Genomic DNA, 18748 nt, shown 5'->3' with positions numbered 1-18748 from the left:
ACATGGAAGCAGCTGAAGCCCTTTACAGTAGCTGAGGAACCAGCCCTCGGGAGCTGGAGTAGAGCAATGTGTGGGCTCCCCAAATAGCAACAGGCTACTCACATTTCTCTAAGTGACTCTGGCCTCACCTCCAGGTTCCCTGCAAACTGGCAGGGCTACAATTGCTCCAGCATCACCTTCCAGAGGTGGGGAGCTGAAGCAGGAGATGATGTCTCCATTCCAGCATGGCATGGGTACTTCTTGCCTTTCTGACCTGTCCAACAATCCCCACACAACCCTGCTCTGCCACTCCAGACAGATGCTGCTGTCAGCACCATCTCAGGGAGGTCTCCAAGCATGAATGCCAACAAATCATAGCTGTCTTGCTTCCTCATCATCTTGCAGCCAAGGGTCAGGGTAAGCCTGTAGCAAAAATAGTTCACTTCTATACTGCTGGGAGAGTGAACACCAGAAAGGAGCCCCTGGACTTGCTTGTGCTTGCAGCCCAGAAGGCAACCGTGTCCTGGGATGCATCAAAAGAAGTGTGGCCAGCAGGTCAAGGAAGAGGATCCTGCCCCTCTGCTCTGCTCTGCTCCCCTCATGAGATCCCCATCTGGAGCAACACATCCAGTCCTGGTGCCACCAACACAAGAAAGACATCAAACTTTTGGAGCAGGTCCAGTGGAGACCATGAAGATGATCAGACAGATGGAGAACCTCTGCTATGGGGACAGGCTGGGAGAGTTGGGGGTGTTCAGCCTGGAGAAGAGAAGGTTCCAGAAAGACCTTAGAGCAGCCTTCCAGTACCTGCAGGGGACTACTAGAGAGCTGGGGAGAGACTTCTGGCAAGGGCCTGGAGTGACAGGGCGAGGGGCAGTGGCTGTGATCTGGAAGAGGGGAGACTGAGACTGGAGATTAGGAAGAAGTTCTTGAAAGTGAGAGTGGTGAAACACTGGAACAGGATGTCCAGGGAGGCTGTGGATGCTCCCTGCCTGGAGGTGCTGAAGGCCAGGTTGGATGAGGCCTTGAGCACCCTGGGCTAGTGAGAGGTGTCCCTGCCCATGGCAGGGCTTTGGACTGGTTGACCTTTGGAGGCCTCTTCCAACCCAACCCCTTCTGTGACTCTATGAGGTGCTCAGAAGGGGACAGCAGGACACAGCCCCACTCACTCCTCCTGCAGCACAGCTGGAGGGAAGCTGAGCTGGGCTGTGCACCACTGCACACAGCAGCCCTGGCTGGGCTCCTCTGCTGCTGCCTGCATCGAGGGTTAAACAGTTTCACCATCTGGGGCCCTGACATAAGAGAGCAGGGAGGGATGTGCCAGCAGGTGTGGGCTGGGGAATCCCTCCCTGGCAGTGCTGCCAGAGGGGAGCAAAGAATTTTGTGTCCCGGGCTGGAAAGCTGCACGTAGCAGAACATGTTCGGTGTGGAAATGCCAGGGGCAGGCCACACGTGCGAGCTCAGGATGTCAGCTCTGTAGAACCTGTTCCAGAAGAGATTCAGCCTCCTGGGGGTGTTTGCTTACAAGCCATTTCCTCACTGAAAAGAGAGGGTTTCTGAATGACAGGAAGGCATTGGGCCAAACACACTTCACCTGCAGTGACAGCATCAAAATGTGCCTGTGGCACTACCAGAGCTGCCGACAGCCACCCACAGAAACCCCTAGAAACGTTTTTGTCTTCAGCTATGGCTAGGGAAGCAGTTTGGCTTCAGTGTCTTCTGTTATGTTAGGGCTACAGAGATGCTGAGGGGATTGGAACTTCTCTCATGAGGACAGACTCATCAGAGTCTGACTGATGACAGATGAGAGAATTTGGGCTGTTTAGGCTGGAAAAGAGCAGCCTGAGGGGGATCTCATCAATGTTGATGAGAGAGGGTGTCAGGAGGACAGGACCAGGCTTTGTTCAGTGGTGCCCAGCGACAGGACAAGAGATAACAGGCATAAACTTGACTACTTTGTCTTCAGCTATGGCTAGAGAAGCAGCTTTGCTTCAGTGTCTTCTGTTATGTTAGGGCTGCAGAGATGCTGAGGGGATTGGAACTTCTCTGATGAGGACAGACTGAGAGAATTTGGGCTGTTTAGGCTGGAAAAGAGCAACCTGAGTGGGATCTCACTGATGTTGATCAATACTTCAAGAGTGGGTGTCAGGAGGATGGGACCAGGCTTTGTTCAGTGGTGCCCAGCAACAGGACAATGGGCAACAGGCACAAACTTGATCATAAGAAGTTCCTCCATGAAGAAGTTCTTTAAGGGAAATCAAGGCTTTAATTTAAGCCTAAAGTAGGCTGCTCAGAGAGATGGTGACGTCTCCACCTATGGAGACATTCAGAACCCACCTGGATGTGTTCCTGTGTGACCTTCTCTAGGTGATTCTCCCTTGGCCAGGGGGCTGGACTTGATGATCTCTAGAGCTGCCTTCCAACCCTGCCATTCTGTGATTCTGGGCTTTTCTCAGTGTTCCCTGACTGAGTAGTTGTAGGTGAGCTGTTAGTGGGTGGTTGTAGGAATGCTGTTTGCTGCAAGTCTCTCTTGCAAAGACATTTGTCTGTCTCACTCCTACTGCACATCCAGACTCTGAAGTTGCTTGAAAAACCCTTGGTGCAGAAAGGGAGGGTTGAAGCGTGGAGAATGCAAGCACTGCAGGGCTGCTTTAACTGTTAACACCACAAAGGTTCTGCACCTTGCCTGCCTGACTTAGCATGGGTCAGCTTCTGTTCAAGCGTCTCCTGTGAGGACAAACCCTTCTGTGGCTGCCAACTGCGCTGAGCAGGTTTGCTCTCCCCTCTGTCCTCACCTTTGAGGGAGGTTTCAGATCCACACAAGCACTGCAGCCACTCCTTTCCTTCACAAAGAGAAAATACCCATTACTAGGCCTATTTTTTCCCCCTTAGCTGGAGGGTAGTGGAGGTGGGGATGAGGAGACATTCATACCACAGGGAATGTAAGTGCATGTGGGAGGTATTGATCAAGTCCATGCCTGCATCTTCCTGCCAGCTGGCTTGTGCCAAGAAGAGTTTTCAGCTCTGAGAGCTGTGAATTGAGGTGGGAGCTGGCTGGAATGGAAGTGTGACTTGACAAATGACACTTCATGGCTGGTAGGCACTGTGCTAAGGAAGGGCAAGCCCCAGCTGGTCAGCTTCCAGGGCATTTTGATTTTGGCTGTGCTAAAGCATGGATGTAGCAACAGCTGCTGGAAGGATGAATTTCTGGAGTGGCAGAGTCCTTTGGAAGTTTCCTGAGACACATGTGGGGGTTTTTGGGCTTCTTTTTTAATGCTATAAAGCATCAGACAAGCCAAGCAGCTTTTCTTGAGAGCAAATGTTTTCAGTCACAGTATCACAGTATCATTAGGGTTGGAAGAGACCTCACAGATCATCAAGTCCAACCCTTTACCACAGAGCTCAAGGCTAGACCATGGCACCAAGTGCCACGTCCAACCTTGCCTTGAAGTGCCATAGAATCACAGAATGACTCAGGTTGGAAGGGACCTCAGAGATCATCTACTCCAACCTCCCCACCATGGACACCTCTCAACTAGACTTGGCTGCTCAAGGCCTCATCCAACCTGGTCTTCAATATCCCCAGGGAGGAGGCATCCACAACCTCCCTGGGCAGCCTGTTCCAGTGTCTCACCATCCTCATATTGAATCACTTCTTCTTAAGATCCAGTCTAACCCTGCTCTCCTTCAGCTTCAAACCATACCCCCTTGCCCTGTCACAGGCTGAGTTTGAGTCTGTGCTCTGCTGTGACTACAACAGATCCCTGTCCAACAAACCACCACCCCCTTAAACCTCCTGGTGAACCTGATAACATCTTACAGTGCCAGCTCTACATTTTATTGCCAGCAGCTGAAAGGAAGCCTGATTTGATGCTTTTAAAAATCAGATTTCCCTTTCCATTTGTAGTTTGTGCTGAGTCAGAAATGAAAGAGGAAATACAATAAATAGAAAATGCCTTTTTTTCTGCCTCCCCCCCTCCTGAATTTTAAGTCTTCCACTCCAGGTAGCTTCCATTCTGAATACATTTAGTGACTACTAGAAATAAATGTCAGCAGATGCAGCACACTTCTGGTTGGGGAATGCTTCAAATTAGCAATGGAAAAATGAGCTTCACCTCAACTTCTTTAGAGAGGGAGCAAAATTCTACTGGAAAAAAGAGATCAGAACTGAAGATTTCAGTTGAAGGCTTTGCTTGCTGACTCTCAAATGCTCCAAATGTTTTTGCTTTTCTAAATAATGTGATTTAAGTGCTGCTACTTAGCCCTGGGGGTACATTCTCAGCTCCAGCAGGGAACAAAGCTCTGCATTTATGTTTATAACATGCACACAGCTCTAGCTTACAGCAGCAGAGAATAGGTTGTGTTAGAAGAGGTCTCCAAAGGTCATCTGGTCCAACCTCCCTGCAGTCAGCAGGGACATCCTCCACTAAAGCAGATTGTTCAGAGCCTTCTCAAGCCTGACCTTGAAGATTTCCAGGGATGGGGCCTTAACTACCTCTCTGGGCAACCTGTTGCAGTATCTCCCCACCCTCCTTGTGCAGAACTTCCTCCTGATGCCCAACCTACATCTACTCTGTTCTAGTTTCAAACCATTGCCCCTTCTCCTATCACCACAGGTCTCTCACCTGTTCTAGTGGGAGGTGTCCCTGCCTATGGCAGAGGGTTGGAACTGGATGATCTTTGAGGTCCCTTCCAACCTAAACCATTCTATTCTCTCCATCCTGTGTCCTGGCTGGTGAAAGGCTCAAGGCTTTTATCTTCCCTGTGCTGTGGGAGGGGACCTGGCAGCAGCTTTATTTGGAGATCAGGGTCTTTACAAGAGCTGCCCTGTTCCACATTTTCCATTCCACTGCTCCTCCTGGCTGGTAGCTGCTCAGCCACGAACACTGACTGAGGTAGATGATTAACATTTAATAACCCAGCTAGAGGAGCTCCTGGCCAGAGCCTTGGCAGGAGATGTGGGGAATGAATCTATGAGAAATCCAACAACAACAATTTCACAATTACCCAGTGCTTACACCTTTCACAAGTCATTCTGCCTTCCAGCTCTGTGCCAGCAGCTGAAGCAGCCTTGTTTAGGATACAGTGTCTTGTCATTTGTCACTGACTTCTCCTTTTTAACTTCTCAGCATGAGAAAAATCCTTTTTCCCTTTGCTAGGTCGCTTCCTCATTCCTTCCCTTTCCTCAACCCTATCACAGCCTCCATCAGGTTTTCCATTTGCATTTTCTCTTTAGAGCAGGGGTTGTGATGCTCACTTACTTGATAAGAGAAATTGCAAAAATCAGGTTTGGCCAGAGGAGAAAAAAAACTCAAATGCCTTAAAAACACTTAGAAGCTCAGACCTGTGGGCAGCACAAAGTAGTGTAGCTAGAGAAAGGTGACAGCTGACATCATCTGGGGACCTGCCTCAAATGTACTTTCTCCCTGGGCAGAAACTGACCAACAAACCACTGTCATGCTGGGGTGGGTGCCTAAACTGGGCCTTGCACTGAAAACTTCCCTGTTCTGGGGTTGGGAGTAGAGACAGCAGCCTGGGGGCTGAAAGCAGTGTCCCACAGCTGACAAAAATGTCAATAAGATGTTGGAGCAGGTCAAGAGAAGGGCAACTAAGCTGATGAAGGGTCTAGAGAACGGGGCTGGAGAGGAGCAGCTGAGGGAAATGTGGGTGTTTAGCCTGGAGGAGGCTGAAGGGAGACCTCATTGCTCTCTACAGCTCCCTGAGAAGAGGTTGTAGTGAGGCTGGTGTTGGCCTCTATTCCCAAGTAACTTAACAACAGGCAATGGCTCCAAGCTGAACCAGAGGAGATTTAAGATGGATATGAGGAAAAATTTCTTTGCTGCAAGAGTGATCAGGGATTGGAAGAGGCTGCCCAGGGAGGTGGTGGAGTCCCCATTCCTGGAGGTGTTCAAGAAATGTGTGGCCATGGCACCTGGGGACATGGTTTGATGGTCATGGTGGTCTTATGTTGATGGTTGGACTCAATGATCTTAGAGCATCTTTCCAACCTCCCTGGAGGTGTTCAAGAAACGAGTAGGTGCAGCACTTTAGGACATGGTCTAGAGGTGTTGGGTAGAAGGTTGGACTTGGTGATCTTAAGAGACCTCTTTCAACCTTAATGACACTAAGAGAAAATAAGCCAGCTGTGCCTATAGTGGGTTACCTGACAAAAGGAGAAGTGGAGAATGGCACTCATCAAACCTGCAGAACTCTCCTGCTTCTGTTGATGAAAGCAGAAGCCAACATTGCTCTTTGTGGAGCAGTGAAGTGCATGGCACTCATCAAACCTGGAGAACTCTTCTCTTCTGCTGCTGTTGATGAAAGCAGAAGCCAACATTGCTCTTTGTGGAGCAGTGAAGTGCATGGCACTCATCAAACCTGGAGAACTCTCCTCTTCTGCTGCTGTTGACGAAAGCAGAAGCCAACATTGCTCTTTGTGGAGCAGTGAAGTGTGTATGAAGCTCAGCAACAAGATGTTTGGGTCGGAAGCTGCAGCCTGCTTTTCCAGAAGGGATTTCACTGCATCTTTCTGTGTCAAACCTGTCTTCAGGTTTGAACAAGCAGCCTGTGCTTGTCTTTCTTGTGCAGACCATAAATGACAGCTCAGTTGAAAACTGATTTTCCCTCTCTCCAGCACAGGAATTTAGAGCTGCAAAAATCACCCAGTGGGGCACAGCTCTGGGCACCCTACTGGTTTTATGGGCTCTTCAAAAAATCTGTAATCACACTCCAGAAACATAACCTTCATGGTCATCAAGTGACTTGTAAAGGTCTTTGAACTGATCAAGAAAGTCAGTAGGATTTTAATAGTCCCCAGACAGCTCTTTACAGAAGTGATTATTTCCATGGCGTGTGTGGCAGGAGCTTTGGGAGACAGAAAATGAAGACAGAAGGCCAGGAGCAAAGAAAAAAAGTCAGGAGAATTCATACTTCTTCTTCCGTGTTGGAAAAGAGAGCAGAAAATTGGGGTGCTGGAGCAGGCTGTCCAGAGAAGTTGTGGAGTCTCCTTCATTAGAAAGATTCCAAAACCCACCTGTGCTAGTTGGAGCCTAGCTGGGATATTGTGGTGAGAAGAATTAGACAATAGGCTGTGAAAAGGAAACAGTGGTGATGTCTACTGCACTCATAGGCTTGCTGAGATGTATAAGAACAAGAACACAAACACAGATAACACAGTTTGCTCTCTGTCTCTCTCTCTCACCTACCACCTGTGTGACTAATCCATCTGCTTCCTAATCCCCCTGGCCAACCCTCCAAACTCACCTTGAATGTAAGGCAAAGTCTGGGAGGGGAGAAGGTGGAAGGGTGGCTGGGAGCCCCTCCTGGGGACTCTGGTTTCTGGAAGGGCTGCTGTGTTTCTGTATTGCCTTTTTAACTTGTCTATTGCTGTCTAGAGCTGTAGACATTGTAAATATCTGCTTGCATACAGTGCTAAGCTGTAAACATAAAGCTTCATTCTCCAATTTTCAGATCAACTGAGTCTAGTCTGGGTGATTTTCTTAAGTGTGGGGGGGTGGGGAACACCCAAACCATGACACCACCTGAATGTGTTTCTGTGTGACCTGCCCTAGATGATCCTGCAAGGGGGCTCCACTGGATGATCCCCAGAGGTCCCTTCCAACCCCTACCATTCTGTGGCTTTATCACAGTGATCTCTTGTGGAATTTATCTTGTAGCTTGGTTTCATAAAATCAGAGAATTGTTTTGGTTAGAAAAGCCCTTTAAGATCATCAAGTCCAACTGTCAACCTAGCACCACCATGGCCATCAAATCATGTCCCCAGGTGCCATGGCCACACATTTCTTCAACACTTCCAGGAATGGTGACTCCACCACCTCCCTGGGAAACCTATCCCAATGCCTGACCGCTTTCTTTTTCCCTTCTTTTTTTTTCCTCCCTTGAATAACTCATGTCCCCATCAGAAATGCCAGTCTGATCCTCCCCTCACTGTCACAGTTGTTGCACAGCCTTGTTAAATTAATTGATTCCAAGCTGTCCAAGATCAATCATCCTCTGAGCCTCCTCAGTAGACGTCAGCTCTCCTCCAGCCGCTGCTGAATTGCACACAGAGCCCAAGGTATTCCTCAGTGCTTTCAGGAGGACAAAGAATAGCTGGGAAAAACTCCTCAACCTGAAGCTCCTCCAGCTGGGTGCACTGATTTTCTAGCACTGCTCAGTGTCTGTCAGCCTTGAAGCAGCTGTGAGGAGGGCCACGTGCTGCTGGGATGCTCTGAGGTTTATGGTGCTGGGGTGTCTGCATTCTGCAGTGCATATTAAGTAGCTCCTAGAGGGAATGGGCACAGCAGGCTGCCAGTGGAAGGGCCACTGCTGTTCACACAGCCACACAACTGAAGGGACCTCTGGAGAGCACTGGAGCAGGCTGCCCAGAGAGGTGGTGGAGTCTCCTTCTCTGGGAACATTCACAACTCAGCTGGATGTGTTCCTGTGTAGACCTTCTCTAGGCAAACCTGTTTTGGCAGGGGAATTAGGCTCAACCATTTCCAGAGTTCCCTTCCAACCCCTCCCATTCTGTCATTTCTTCCTGTATTCATCTGAAGAATTTTATCTCTGATGTTTCCCTACTCAAAAGCAAATAAACTTCAGAAGTGTCCTAAACTGCTTCCTGTCTGGTTTGTGGGGATTCAACTTAAACTTTCTGCAGGCTCAAAAATGGGACATTTTAACTTAAGATTGATAACAAGAAGAATTTTTTTATGTCAACAAGAGCTGAAAGTTGAGGTCTTTACAGAATGGCTCAGGTTGGAAGGGACCTCAGAGTTCATCTACTCCAACACTCCTGCCATGGGCAGGGACACTTCTCAACTAGACTCAGCTGCTCAAGGCCTCATCCAACCTGGCCCTGAACACCCTCAGGGAGGAGGCATCCACAGCCTCCCTAGGCAGCCTATTCCAGAGTCTCACCAGCCTCACACTGAAGAACTTCTTCCTCAGACCCAGTCTAACCCTGCTCTCTCTCACCTTCAAATCATTCCCCCTTGTGCTGTCTCTAAATACCCTCAGGAGAAATCCCTCTGAAGCCTTCCTATAGGATCCCTTCAGGTATTGGAAGGCAGCTACAGAGAATCATATTCACAGAATCAATCACGTTGGAAGAGACCTCATCCAGTCCAACCTAGCACCCAGCCCTAGCCAGCCAACCAGACCATGGCACTAAGTGCCCCAGCCAGGCTTGGCTTCAACATCTCCAAGGACAGCAACTCCACCACCTCCCTGGGCAGCCCATTCCAATGCCAATCACTCTCTCTGACAACAACTTCCTCCTAACATCCAGCCTAGACCTTCCCTGGCACAACTTCACACTGTGTCCCCTTCTTCTGTTACTGCTTGCCTGGCAGAAGAGCCCAACCCCACCTGGCTACAGCCTCCCTTCAGGGAGTTGTAGACAGCAATGAGGTCTGCCCTGAGCCTCCTCTTCTGCAGGCTGCACACCCCCAGCTCCCTCAGCCTCTCCTCACAGGGCTGTGCTCCAGGCCTTTCACCTGGCCCTTCTCTGGACACCTTCCAGCACCTCAACATCTCTCCTCTTTTGCTTTTTTGTCATCTTACAGTAAGATGATGAAGAGGAGAAATTTGGAATCTTGCAGCCATAGCCAGACCCTTTTGTTTACCTGTTATCAATCCAGAAATCTTATCTCTAGAGGGAGTGTAGTCTGCAAATGTTAACCTTTTCATTTCCTGGGAATTCATCTTTGTTCCTGCATTAACAGACTTAGAACTAGAGAATCACAGAATCGTTTGGCTTGGCAAAGCCCTCCAAGATCATCCAGTCCAACCATCAACCCAACACCACCATGGCTGTCAAAACATGTCCCCAGATGCCACAGCCACACCTTTCTTGAGCACCTCCAGGGATGGGGACTCCACCACCTCCCTGGGCAGCCTGTGCCAATCCCTGACCACTCTTGCAGCAAAGAAATTGTTCCTCATCTCCAATCTAAACACCCCTAGCACAATTTCAGGCAATTCCCTTCTGGGTCATGTGGGAATAACTACTTGTGGGTACATAAGACCTGTACAGTTGTTTAGTTGTGAACTTGCAAACCAAGGCTGATTTCGACAGAGATGCCATTCCTGACACATGAAGAGCCAGAGCTGAGGGAGTGGGTGCAGTAAATCCTTGTTCACTGAGCCTGGGAGAATGGTTTCAGGTGAAAACATGAGCAAACTTGTCAGCAATTTCTTTCCCACATTGAGATTGTTCAGTCTGGAGAAGAGAAGGCTGCAGGGAGACTTAATAGCAGCCTTCCAGTACCTGAAGTGGGCTACAAGAAGGCTGCAGAGGGACTGTTTGCAGAGGCCTGCAAGAAGAGGGCGAGCATTTGAAATGAGAGGAGATTTAGATTGGATGTGAGGAACAAGTTTTGTACCATGAGGGTGCTGGAACACTGCAATGGGTTACCCAGGGAGGTAGTTGAGGCTCCATCCCTGGATGTCTTCAAAGTGAGGCTAGAGGAGGCTGTGAGCAACCTGCTCTAGTGGAGGCTGTCCCTGCTGACTGCAGGGTGATTGGACTGGAAGACCTTTGGAAGTCCCTTCGATAATTCTACACAAATCTGAGATCCTTTCCTTTCATCCTGCCACACTAAGGTACTTAACTCCGTCCTTTTGTGGATTGGCTTGCACAGACTGCTCTGGAACACCACAGAAAGTAGGTGGGTCCAGGACAGAAAGAAACCCTCCTCTAGAACCTTCAAGCCCCCAGATACATTCCTTATGACGTTGCAGTAAAAACAAGAGGCTGCAGACAGAGCTCCCTGGAACTAAGCTGCAGGGTGTCTCTTTTTTCCAGCTCTAACAGCTAACTTAGGTGGTTTCCATCTCAGAAAACTCAGTGGTGACACTCAGGGCATTCTAATGACATTAAACAGCTAAAGCCTTTAAAATATTGCTCTAACCATCCAGAGGGGGAAAGGCTCAATGACCCAGGTGATTTTTTCCCTATTTCATCTGAGAGTAAGTGCTCAGAGGTTGCTGTATTAGATGTGATGGATTTGACCAGGTGCTCTCATCACTCCTACTGCAGTGCTTGAAAAAAAAAGACCTTCTATAAATACACCCAAAAAGCCAATGAATTACAGAGGCATGAAGTGGCTTCAGTCGGGTTAAAAACATGCTGGCATCATCCACCAGGCACTGAAAACATGAAGTGTAGAGACTTCATTGCAGCCCTTACCTAGCACTGCTGCTGGTTTTAACAAGGAGGTCCCTTATTGAAGCTGTCATAGGAGAAATTATCACCTCCTCAGTCTGAATATGGGGATTTATCAGCTGCTTGCAGAGGCTAAGGCAGGGATCTGAGCAAACAGGATGCTGAGGAAAAGATACGACCTTGAAGATCAGCTCAGCCCCCTTGCTGGTACCTGCAGAACAAACTGTATATTGACATGCAAGACTAAAAAGGGAGTGTGGGGGTAAGAATCACAGATTAAGAGTGTGCAGTGGTCCACTGTGCCAGACTTCAGGAGAAGAGGATAGTTTGCTAAATCCCACTTCACCTATCAGAGCTGTTAAGCTGCTAACGTGGCACAAGCCTAAAGAACAGAGAGGCTGAGTCCACTTCCTAAATCAGAGCTGCCTGCACCTCGCATGTCCTGAACAAAGCCACAGGCTCAAAAGCACCAAGCAGAAAGCACTGCACAGCTCCTAGGATGCAAAGCATCATGCCTTCTCCTGGGGGATTTCAAGAGGCTTGCCTCTGATCTCAGAGAGATTTCTCTGCCTGAAGCATGAAGGAGAATTGACACTCTTACATCTTGTGAGCTTAGATCTTCCCCCACAAAAAAGATATTTATGCACTGCAAGGAGGACAGGTCAGCAGAGATGGAAGTGTCCATGGTAACTCCAGCACGCTCCTCTGCAAAGTGTGAAGGGATGCAGAGGTCTCCCCACCCTGCCACAGTCCTTCTGAACCTCACTGGAAAGGAGCCTGTAACCTTATGGGGCCAGGCTGCCACTAAAATACATATGAGAAACCCTACCTTGCACAACACCAAAGCAGGACAACACAAGAGAAACCAGAGCAGATCTTCCAAAAGATCCCAGAATCACAGAGTGTCAGGTTGGAAGCGACCCCAAGGATCATCTGGTCCAATCTTTCTAGGGGATAGTAGAGTTGAAATGAACTGGCCCAGAACCCTGACAGGCTGAGTCTGAAAACTGGCCAGTGCACAGAACTCCACTGCTTCCCCTGGGAGATGATTCCCAATGTCTGCTGTTCTCATAGGGAAAAACGTTTTGGGAGTGAAAGGCAGAGTGGAAGTGGAAAAAAAGGGCAGGCAGCAGCTGTCCCTGATGTTGATCCCACCAGTGGCACCTCTGTGCATCAGGAGAACAGAGCTATTACTATGAAGTTCTGACCTCTCCAAAGGCAATAGCTCTTTTGCTGCTGTTTTCCAGCAGGCTGAGGGCTCACAGCTCTGTCACCTGCTGCAAGGAACAGCCAGCCCACTTGCAGGGGTGACAGAAATCAGGAACCAGAGTTCCAAATTCAACAGCACCTTCCCAAACTCTTCCCACAGAACGACGCATTGGAGCTTCCCTACCTCAAACAAGAAGCCTTGGTAGACACAGGCACCTGTGGGACACAAAAAAAAAAGAAAGAAATGAAGTAACACCAGCAGAGGCACCTCCAGTGAACCTCTCCCCACCACCCCCAGTCAACCTGCTGAGCAGCCAGCTCTGGCCATGCACTTGGCAGTCACAACGCAAATGCAGCTTTGGTGCAGCAAGGCAATCTTTGGGCAAGCTTCAGACTGCAGTGTCAAGGACTCCGGCCAAGGTAGGCTCAAGAACAGAGAGTGTGGCACAAAGAAGGCAGAGTGAAACAGGAGAACTGCCACAATAATGTAGATAGTCTTCCAGATGGGGTTAGCACATCAGTGGAATCATCACAGTATCATCAGGGTTGGAAGAGACCTCACAAATCATCAAGTCCAACCTAGCACCCAGCCCTATCCAGTCAACCAGACCATGGCACTAAGTGCCCCAGCCAGGCTTTGCTTCAACACCTCCAGGGGTGGTGACTCCACCAGCTCCCTGGGCAGCCCATTCCAATGCCAATCACTCTCTCTGTGAAGAACTTCCTCCTCAGCTGACCACTGATGAAGCATCATAGCATCGGTGCCCATTTTTTTGCCAGATAAAAGTCAAGGACATCAACAATCAGAAAAGCAGCTCCAGCACCTCAATGTCCTTCTAGGGAGAGGCCTCACACCTGAAACCAGTACTCAAGGTGTGGCCTCACTAGTGCCCAGTACAGGGAGTGATGCTGCTTGAGAAAAGCTGAAGTTCCCATTCTGGTTTGAAGAACAGAGAGACTGGGTGTACATTGATCTATTCCCCTTCAAGAAAGCAAACCAAGGGGTTAGGAAAAGAACCCATGAGAAGTTGCAGGACAGGGCTGGGGTTTTTTTTTCATTGACTTTCTAGGAAACAAACAGTGGCTTTCCAACAACTGTCCTCTGAAAACATGACAAGATTGGGAAACAAAAGAACAACCCAAGAAACTCCAAGATGAAAAGAGAACATGGAAGAAGCTGCCTCAAGTGACCCCCCCCCCCAGAGAACTAAGAATTTCCTCCCTCTGGTGTGGTGCTTCCCAGATAATGGAGGTGAGACATTCTGCTTGAATATCTCCAGGGATGATCAGAGATGAGATCTGAGAGGAAAAAACACAGAGTGTTGAGAGAAGGGCAACCAAACTGCTGAAGGGTCTGGAGAACAGGGCTGATGAGGAGCAGCTGAGGGAACTGGGGGATGTCTGAAGGGAGGCTGGAGCCAGGTGGGGTTGGTCTCTTCTGCCAGGCAAGCAGCAACAGAACAAGAGGACACAGTCTGAAGCTGTGCCAGGGAAGTTCTAAGCTGGAAGTTAGGAGGAAGTTGTTGGCAGAGAGAGTGATTGGCATTGGAATGGGCTGCCCAGGGAGGTGGTGGAGTCACTGTCCCTGCAGGTGTTGAAGCAAAGCCTGGCTGAGGCACTTAGTGCCATTGTCTGGTTGACTGGACAGAGCTTGGAGGTCTCTTCCAACCTGCTTGATTCTATGATCAGGTGCCCTGATGAGAACTCAAGCCACAAAAGTCCAGGTGTGTTTCTCCCAAACTCAGCAGATTCTGCTCATACTGGCACCAAACAAACAAGCTAAAGTATTTCTTTGCTGCAAGAGTGGTCAGGGATTGGAAGAGGCTACCCAGGAAGATGGTGGAGTCCCCATTCCTGGAGGCGTTCAAGAAGTGTGGCCATGGCACTTGGGAACATGGTTTGATGGCCATGGCTGTCTTATGTTGATGGTTGTATTCAATGATCTTAGAGCATCTTTCCAGCCTAATCAAATCCACAGTCTCCAAGCATCCCCCTTGGTAACCTGTGAGGGAATCAATCATACCTTTGATTCTGCCTCTCCATCAAAGCAGACTTTGAGTTTGCTTTCTAGCCCCACATGGGCTGGAGTGAGCCTGTCTCTGCAGAGTGCAGTGGAAGGGGAAGCCTGCAGAGCTGAGAGACACATTTCTGAGGGTCTGTCTCATTCCTGCTCTTGTCTGCCTGGACTATTTAAGGCAGCAGCTCTCACCCTGCTGTCTTGCTCTCTGTGCTCTGGCCCCTGAAGATCTCTTTGGCACACAACTGCTCTTGCAGGATGCGTTTATAGTGCCTGGCACAAAGGGTATCAGATGTAATTACAGCTTCTGAAGCAGAAGTAGGAAATGCTGATATTTTTTGGTGGTGGATGATATTTTTTCCCCTGTCTAAGGCTTTTAAATCCTCAGTGGGGCTGTGACACTGCATCTCACATTTAAGGAGATCATCAAGCCCAGCTGTCAACCCAACACCATCACGGCCATTGACACATGTCCCAGAGTGCCCCATTCACATCTGTCTTGAACACTTCCAGGGATGGTGACTCCACCATCTCCCTGGGCAACCTGTGCCAATCCCTGACCACTCTTGCACCGAAGAAATTGTTCCTAAGATCCAACCTGAACGTCCCCAGCACAATTTCAGGCCATTGCCTCTCCTGTCACCTGATACCAGGGAGAAGAGACCAACCCCCACCTCGCTGCAGCCTCTTTTCAGGCAGCTGTAGAGAGCAGCGAGGTCTCCCCTCAGCCTCCTCTCCTCCACACTAAGCACCCTCAGCTACTCCTCACCAGCCCTGTTCCCCAGACCCTTCCCCAGCTCGGTCGCCCTTCTCAGGACACGCTCCAGCAACTCAACCAACTCTAAGTTGGTTAGGTTGGACTTGGTGATCTCAGAGGTCTTTTCCGACTGAAACAGTTCTATGGCACAGTCCCACTGCCAGAGAAGAACCCAGGAACACAAACGCAGCCCTGCTGAGCTCCCAAACTTCAACCCTCAGCGACTTTGCTGCCTGATAGCACTGCAAAATCATAACCTTGAACTTCTTCGCGTCGGTCCGCAGCACTTGAAGGACAGAAGAACCCCGATGCCGACGCTAAGGTGCCACCAGAGTGCTCTCACCGCAACATCCCCGCACACCAAGCCGAGCTCCGCGCTCGCCTGCTCAGCTACGGCAAGCTGCGCGCCCGCTGCCCCCTGCACGGCGCTCGTCCCCTCTGACCAGGCTGGCAGCCGCCCCCTCCACACCACAGCCCTCGCCAGCGCCACGGACACCCGTGGAGAGCGTGCCGGGACAGCTCGAGGGCGGCTGGGGGTGCGCTGGACAACGAAAAGCCGCAAGCCCCTTCTGGGTACCCTCACCCTCAGCCTGGCGGGGGGCAGCGCCGGCCCTCCTTGCCCTCAGCGCGGAGCATGAGGGGCAGCACCCCGCAGCCCCTGCCCGCCCGCCGGCACCCCCGGGCCGCCCTCCCGCTTTCTGCCCCGCAGCGGGACACGCTCCTCATCTCCGCCAGCCCTCGACCGCCCGCGAACGCTGCCGAGCGGGAAGAGCCGGGGGGCAGAAGCGGGGAGGACGAGGGCCGGCTGCGGCTTCGCCTCGGTCCCCCTCGCCCCGCCTGTGGAGAGGCAGCCAAAATGGCGGGGGGCAGGAGGCGGACCCCCGCCCGGGGCCGGGGAGAAGGGAGGCAAAGATGCCCCGAATCCCCCCGGGGAGAAGGGGGACTTCTCCTCGGCGGGGGAGCTCAGCTTCCCCGCACGGCACCGCCCGCCCGCGGGACGGGACTCACCTGAGGCGGCGGCGGCGGCGGCCAGCGCCGCGCCGAGGAGCAGCCACAGCCACAGCGTCGCCCAGGCGCCCATGGCCCCGCCGCGCTGCCCCTCCGGCGGCTGCGGGGGAAGCGAGGCAGAGCCGCGGCGCTGGGCGGAGAGAAGAGGAAAGGGAAGAAGGAACGGTCCCGCCGCCCCCTCAGCAGGTGCCGGGGCAGCGCCTCGACCCCCGCCTCACCGCCAAACTTTCCCCGCAGACAAAGCGGCGGCGGCCCCGCAAGAAATGCGCCGGAGCCCGCCCGCCCTCCGCCCCGCCCGGCTCCGCCTCGGGCAGTGCTTTCCCCCTTCTCCTCCTTCCGCGGGGCCGTGCCCCTGGGCTGGGTGCGAGGGGAGCTGAGCCTCTCCTCTTCCTCCTCCCCGGCTGCCACCTGGTGCGGCAGCAGCCCAGGGGGAACCCGCAGCCTGTCCGGGCTGCAGTGAGAACCGCAGCGGCGGTCGAGCGTCCTGCCATGTGTGTGCGGCGGGAACCTACCCCTCTGCACTAACTCTTCCCTCTACTCTTTAACGTTTTCAACCTCTGCTGGGAGAATAATTTTGCCAGAGATTAATTTTACTGCCTTCTTGGTCTAATTTTCCTTACTCTCAGGTGACAGAGGAGAGGAAATGGCCTGAAATTGTGCCAGGGGAGGTTTAGGTTGGATATCAGGAAAGATTTCTTGGCTGCAAGAGTGGTCAGAGATTGGAAGAGGCTGCCCAGGGAGGTGGTGGAATCACCATCCCTGCAGATGTTCCAGAAATGTGTACCCATGGCACCTGGGGACATGGCTTGATGGCCATGGTGGGGTTGGGTTGATAGTTGGACTCAATGATCTTGGAGGTCTTTTTCCAACCCAAACGATTCTCTGATTCTATGCTTCTCCTCTGTCTTCCCTAAGAATAAGCTGATCTGTCGAGTGGCGCAACAAAGTGACCTTCCTGAATGAGTACCAGACTCAGTGCTTGCTTACTCCTAGCATCTCTGGGAGAACAAAACCGTAGGTGGCTTTCCCGAGAGCAAAGGAAGCAAATAGCTACAGGTACAAACAATCCCTGAGCAAAATGACTCTGTGCCTTCTTCCCTTCCCTGGAGTTAAAAAGTGCACACCAGAAGCAAGGCTGCTAATCAATATTAAATAGCAAAAACCATTCCTGCTTTGCTGAATTACAAGCAGCCAAACCCTGTCACAGCTGAATGAAAAATCTCTACTGCTGGATGTTTTGCTTGGCATGGAACAGTAATGTGCCAGAGGCTGTAACTGTGTCCTAAGTCATTCCCAGTTCTCCCGGGAAAAGCAAACAAATGCTAAAGTGGCACAAGACTTTTTGGGGGGGGAGAGGACTTCACACTCAGTCCCCCTAACACGTCAAGACACTGTTGTGGAGAGGAAGCTTGGGTTGACTTTAATGGGTCTCTGGTTGTTTACAGAAGGTTTTGTGTTACCTGGGAGGATGAAGGATTAAATTCTTTAAAAGAGAAAGGATTTTGTTGTAATCTAACTGTGAGGTTGAGCACTGAATGGGTTTTATCTGGCCCAAGAGAAAACAGCTTCCTTCCGTAATATTCTGATGCTGCTGTGATAAGGCTGGGAGCTGAACTTCTCTCACACCAACTCTGACTACTACTGACTGGATTTGAGTCAGGCTCTTGTGAGCAAAGCTGCTTTACTGTCCAGTATGTGTCTTTAGAGAGGACAGAGGTGTTTTAATACGATGTCATAGAACCAGGGAATGCCTCATGTTGGAAGAGATTTCAGGGATCATCTACTCCGACCTCCCTGCCATGGGCAGGGACACCTCCCAACTAGACTCAGCTGCTCCAGACCTCATCCAACCTGGCTTTAAAGATCCCTAGGAGGGAAGCAGCCAAAATCTCCCCATGCAACCTATTCCAGAGTGTCACCACCCTCACACTGAAGAGCTGCCCTCCTGCCCTCCCTCAGCTTCAAACCATTCCCCCTTGTGCTGTCTCCAGACACCCTCATGAAAACTCCTTCTGCAGCTTTCCTTGGGGATTCCTTCAGCTATTGGAAGGCACCTCTGAGGTCCCCCTGGAATGTTCTTTTCTCCACCCCCCTTAGCCTATCCTCACAACAGAGGTTGGTCCACCCCTTGGATCATCTTTGTAGCTTCCTCTGGGCTCACTCCAAGAGCTCTGTATCCTTCTTCTGATGGGAACACCAGAACTGGAGGTGAGGTCTCAGCAGAGAAGACTAAAGGGGCAGAATCCCTTCTCTTGCCCTGCTGGCCACACTCCTCTGCCTGCAGCCCAGGACATGATTGGCCTTCTGGGCTTCATGAGCAGCCTTCATGTTAAGGATGTCTTTAAGTTACCCTTCCAAGATTATTAATTTCATCTTCTCCTCACTTGGTCAACATCCCTCACAAACACTACAACTTGCTTGTAAGCTTATAGCTCACGACACACAAAACCCATCCTTGAGTTTAGTTTCAACTGCTCCAACTTGCCAGGTAGCCTTTACACCACCTTTTACAAAGGCTTTGGAGAGAAAATGATGAGTTGCTTTAGGAAGAGCCTGCATTTTGGAGTCTGGAAAGTTTACATCCCTTCACAGAACATCTCAGACCACA

At 50.8% G+C, this 18748-nt stretch overlaps 1 protein-coding gene across 1 annotated transcript in view; it reads right to left on the bottom strand.

Moving 5' to 3' along the window:
* Positions 1-16365, bottom strand: part of FRAS1 (Fraser extracellular matrix complex subunit 1) — a 168846-nt gene extending 152481 nt beyond the window's left edge. Inside the window, exons 1-2 of the mRNA XM_064149740.1 lie at positions 16141-16365; positions 12543-12574 (exon numbers count right to left, since the gene is read on the bottom strand). Coding sequence (XP_064005810.1) covers positions 12543-12574; positions 16141-16213 — 105 coding nt within the window. The 5' untranslated portion in view covers positions 16214-16365. The remainder of the gene's footprint in view (positions 1-12542; positions 12575-16140) is intronic.
* Between the last annotated feature and the right edge of the window lie 2383 nt (positions 16366-18748).

This window comes from Pogoniulus pusillus, chromosome 10 (genome assembly GCF_015220805.1).
Source record: "Pogoniulus pusillus isolate bPogPus1 chromosome 10, bPogPus1.pri, whole genome shotgun sequence".
NCBI lineage: Eukaryota > Metazoa > Chordata > Aves > Piciformes > Lybiidae > Pogoniulus > Pogoniulus pusillus.
The sequence above is the reverse complement of the archived record's forward strand: the minus strand, read 5'-3'. Positions and strand labels throughout refer to the sequence as shown.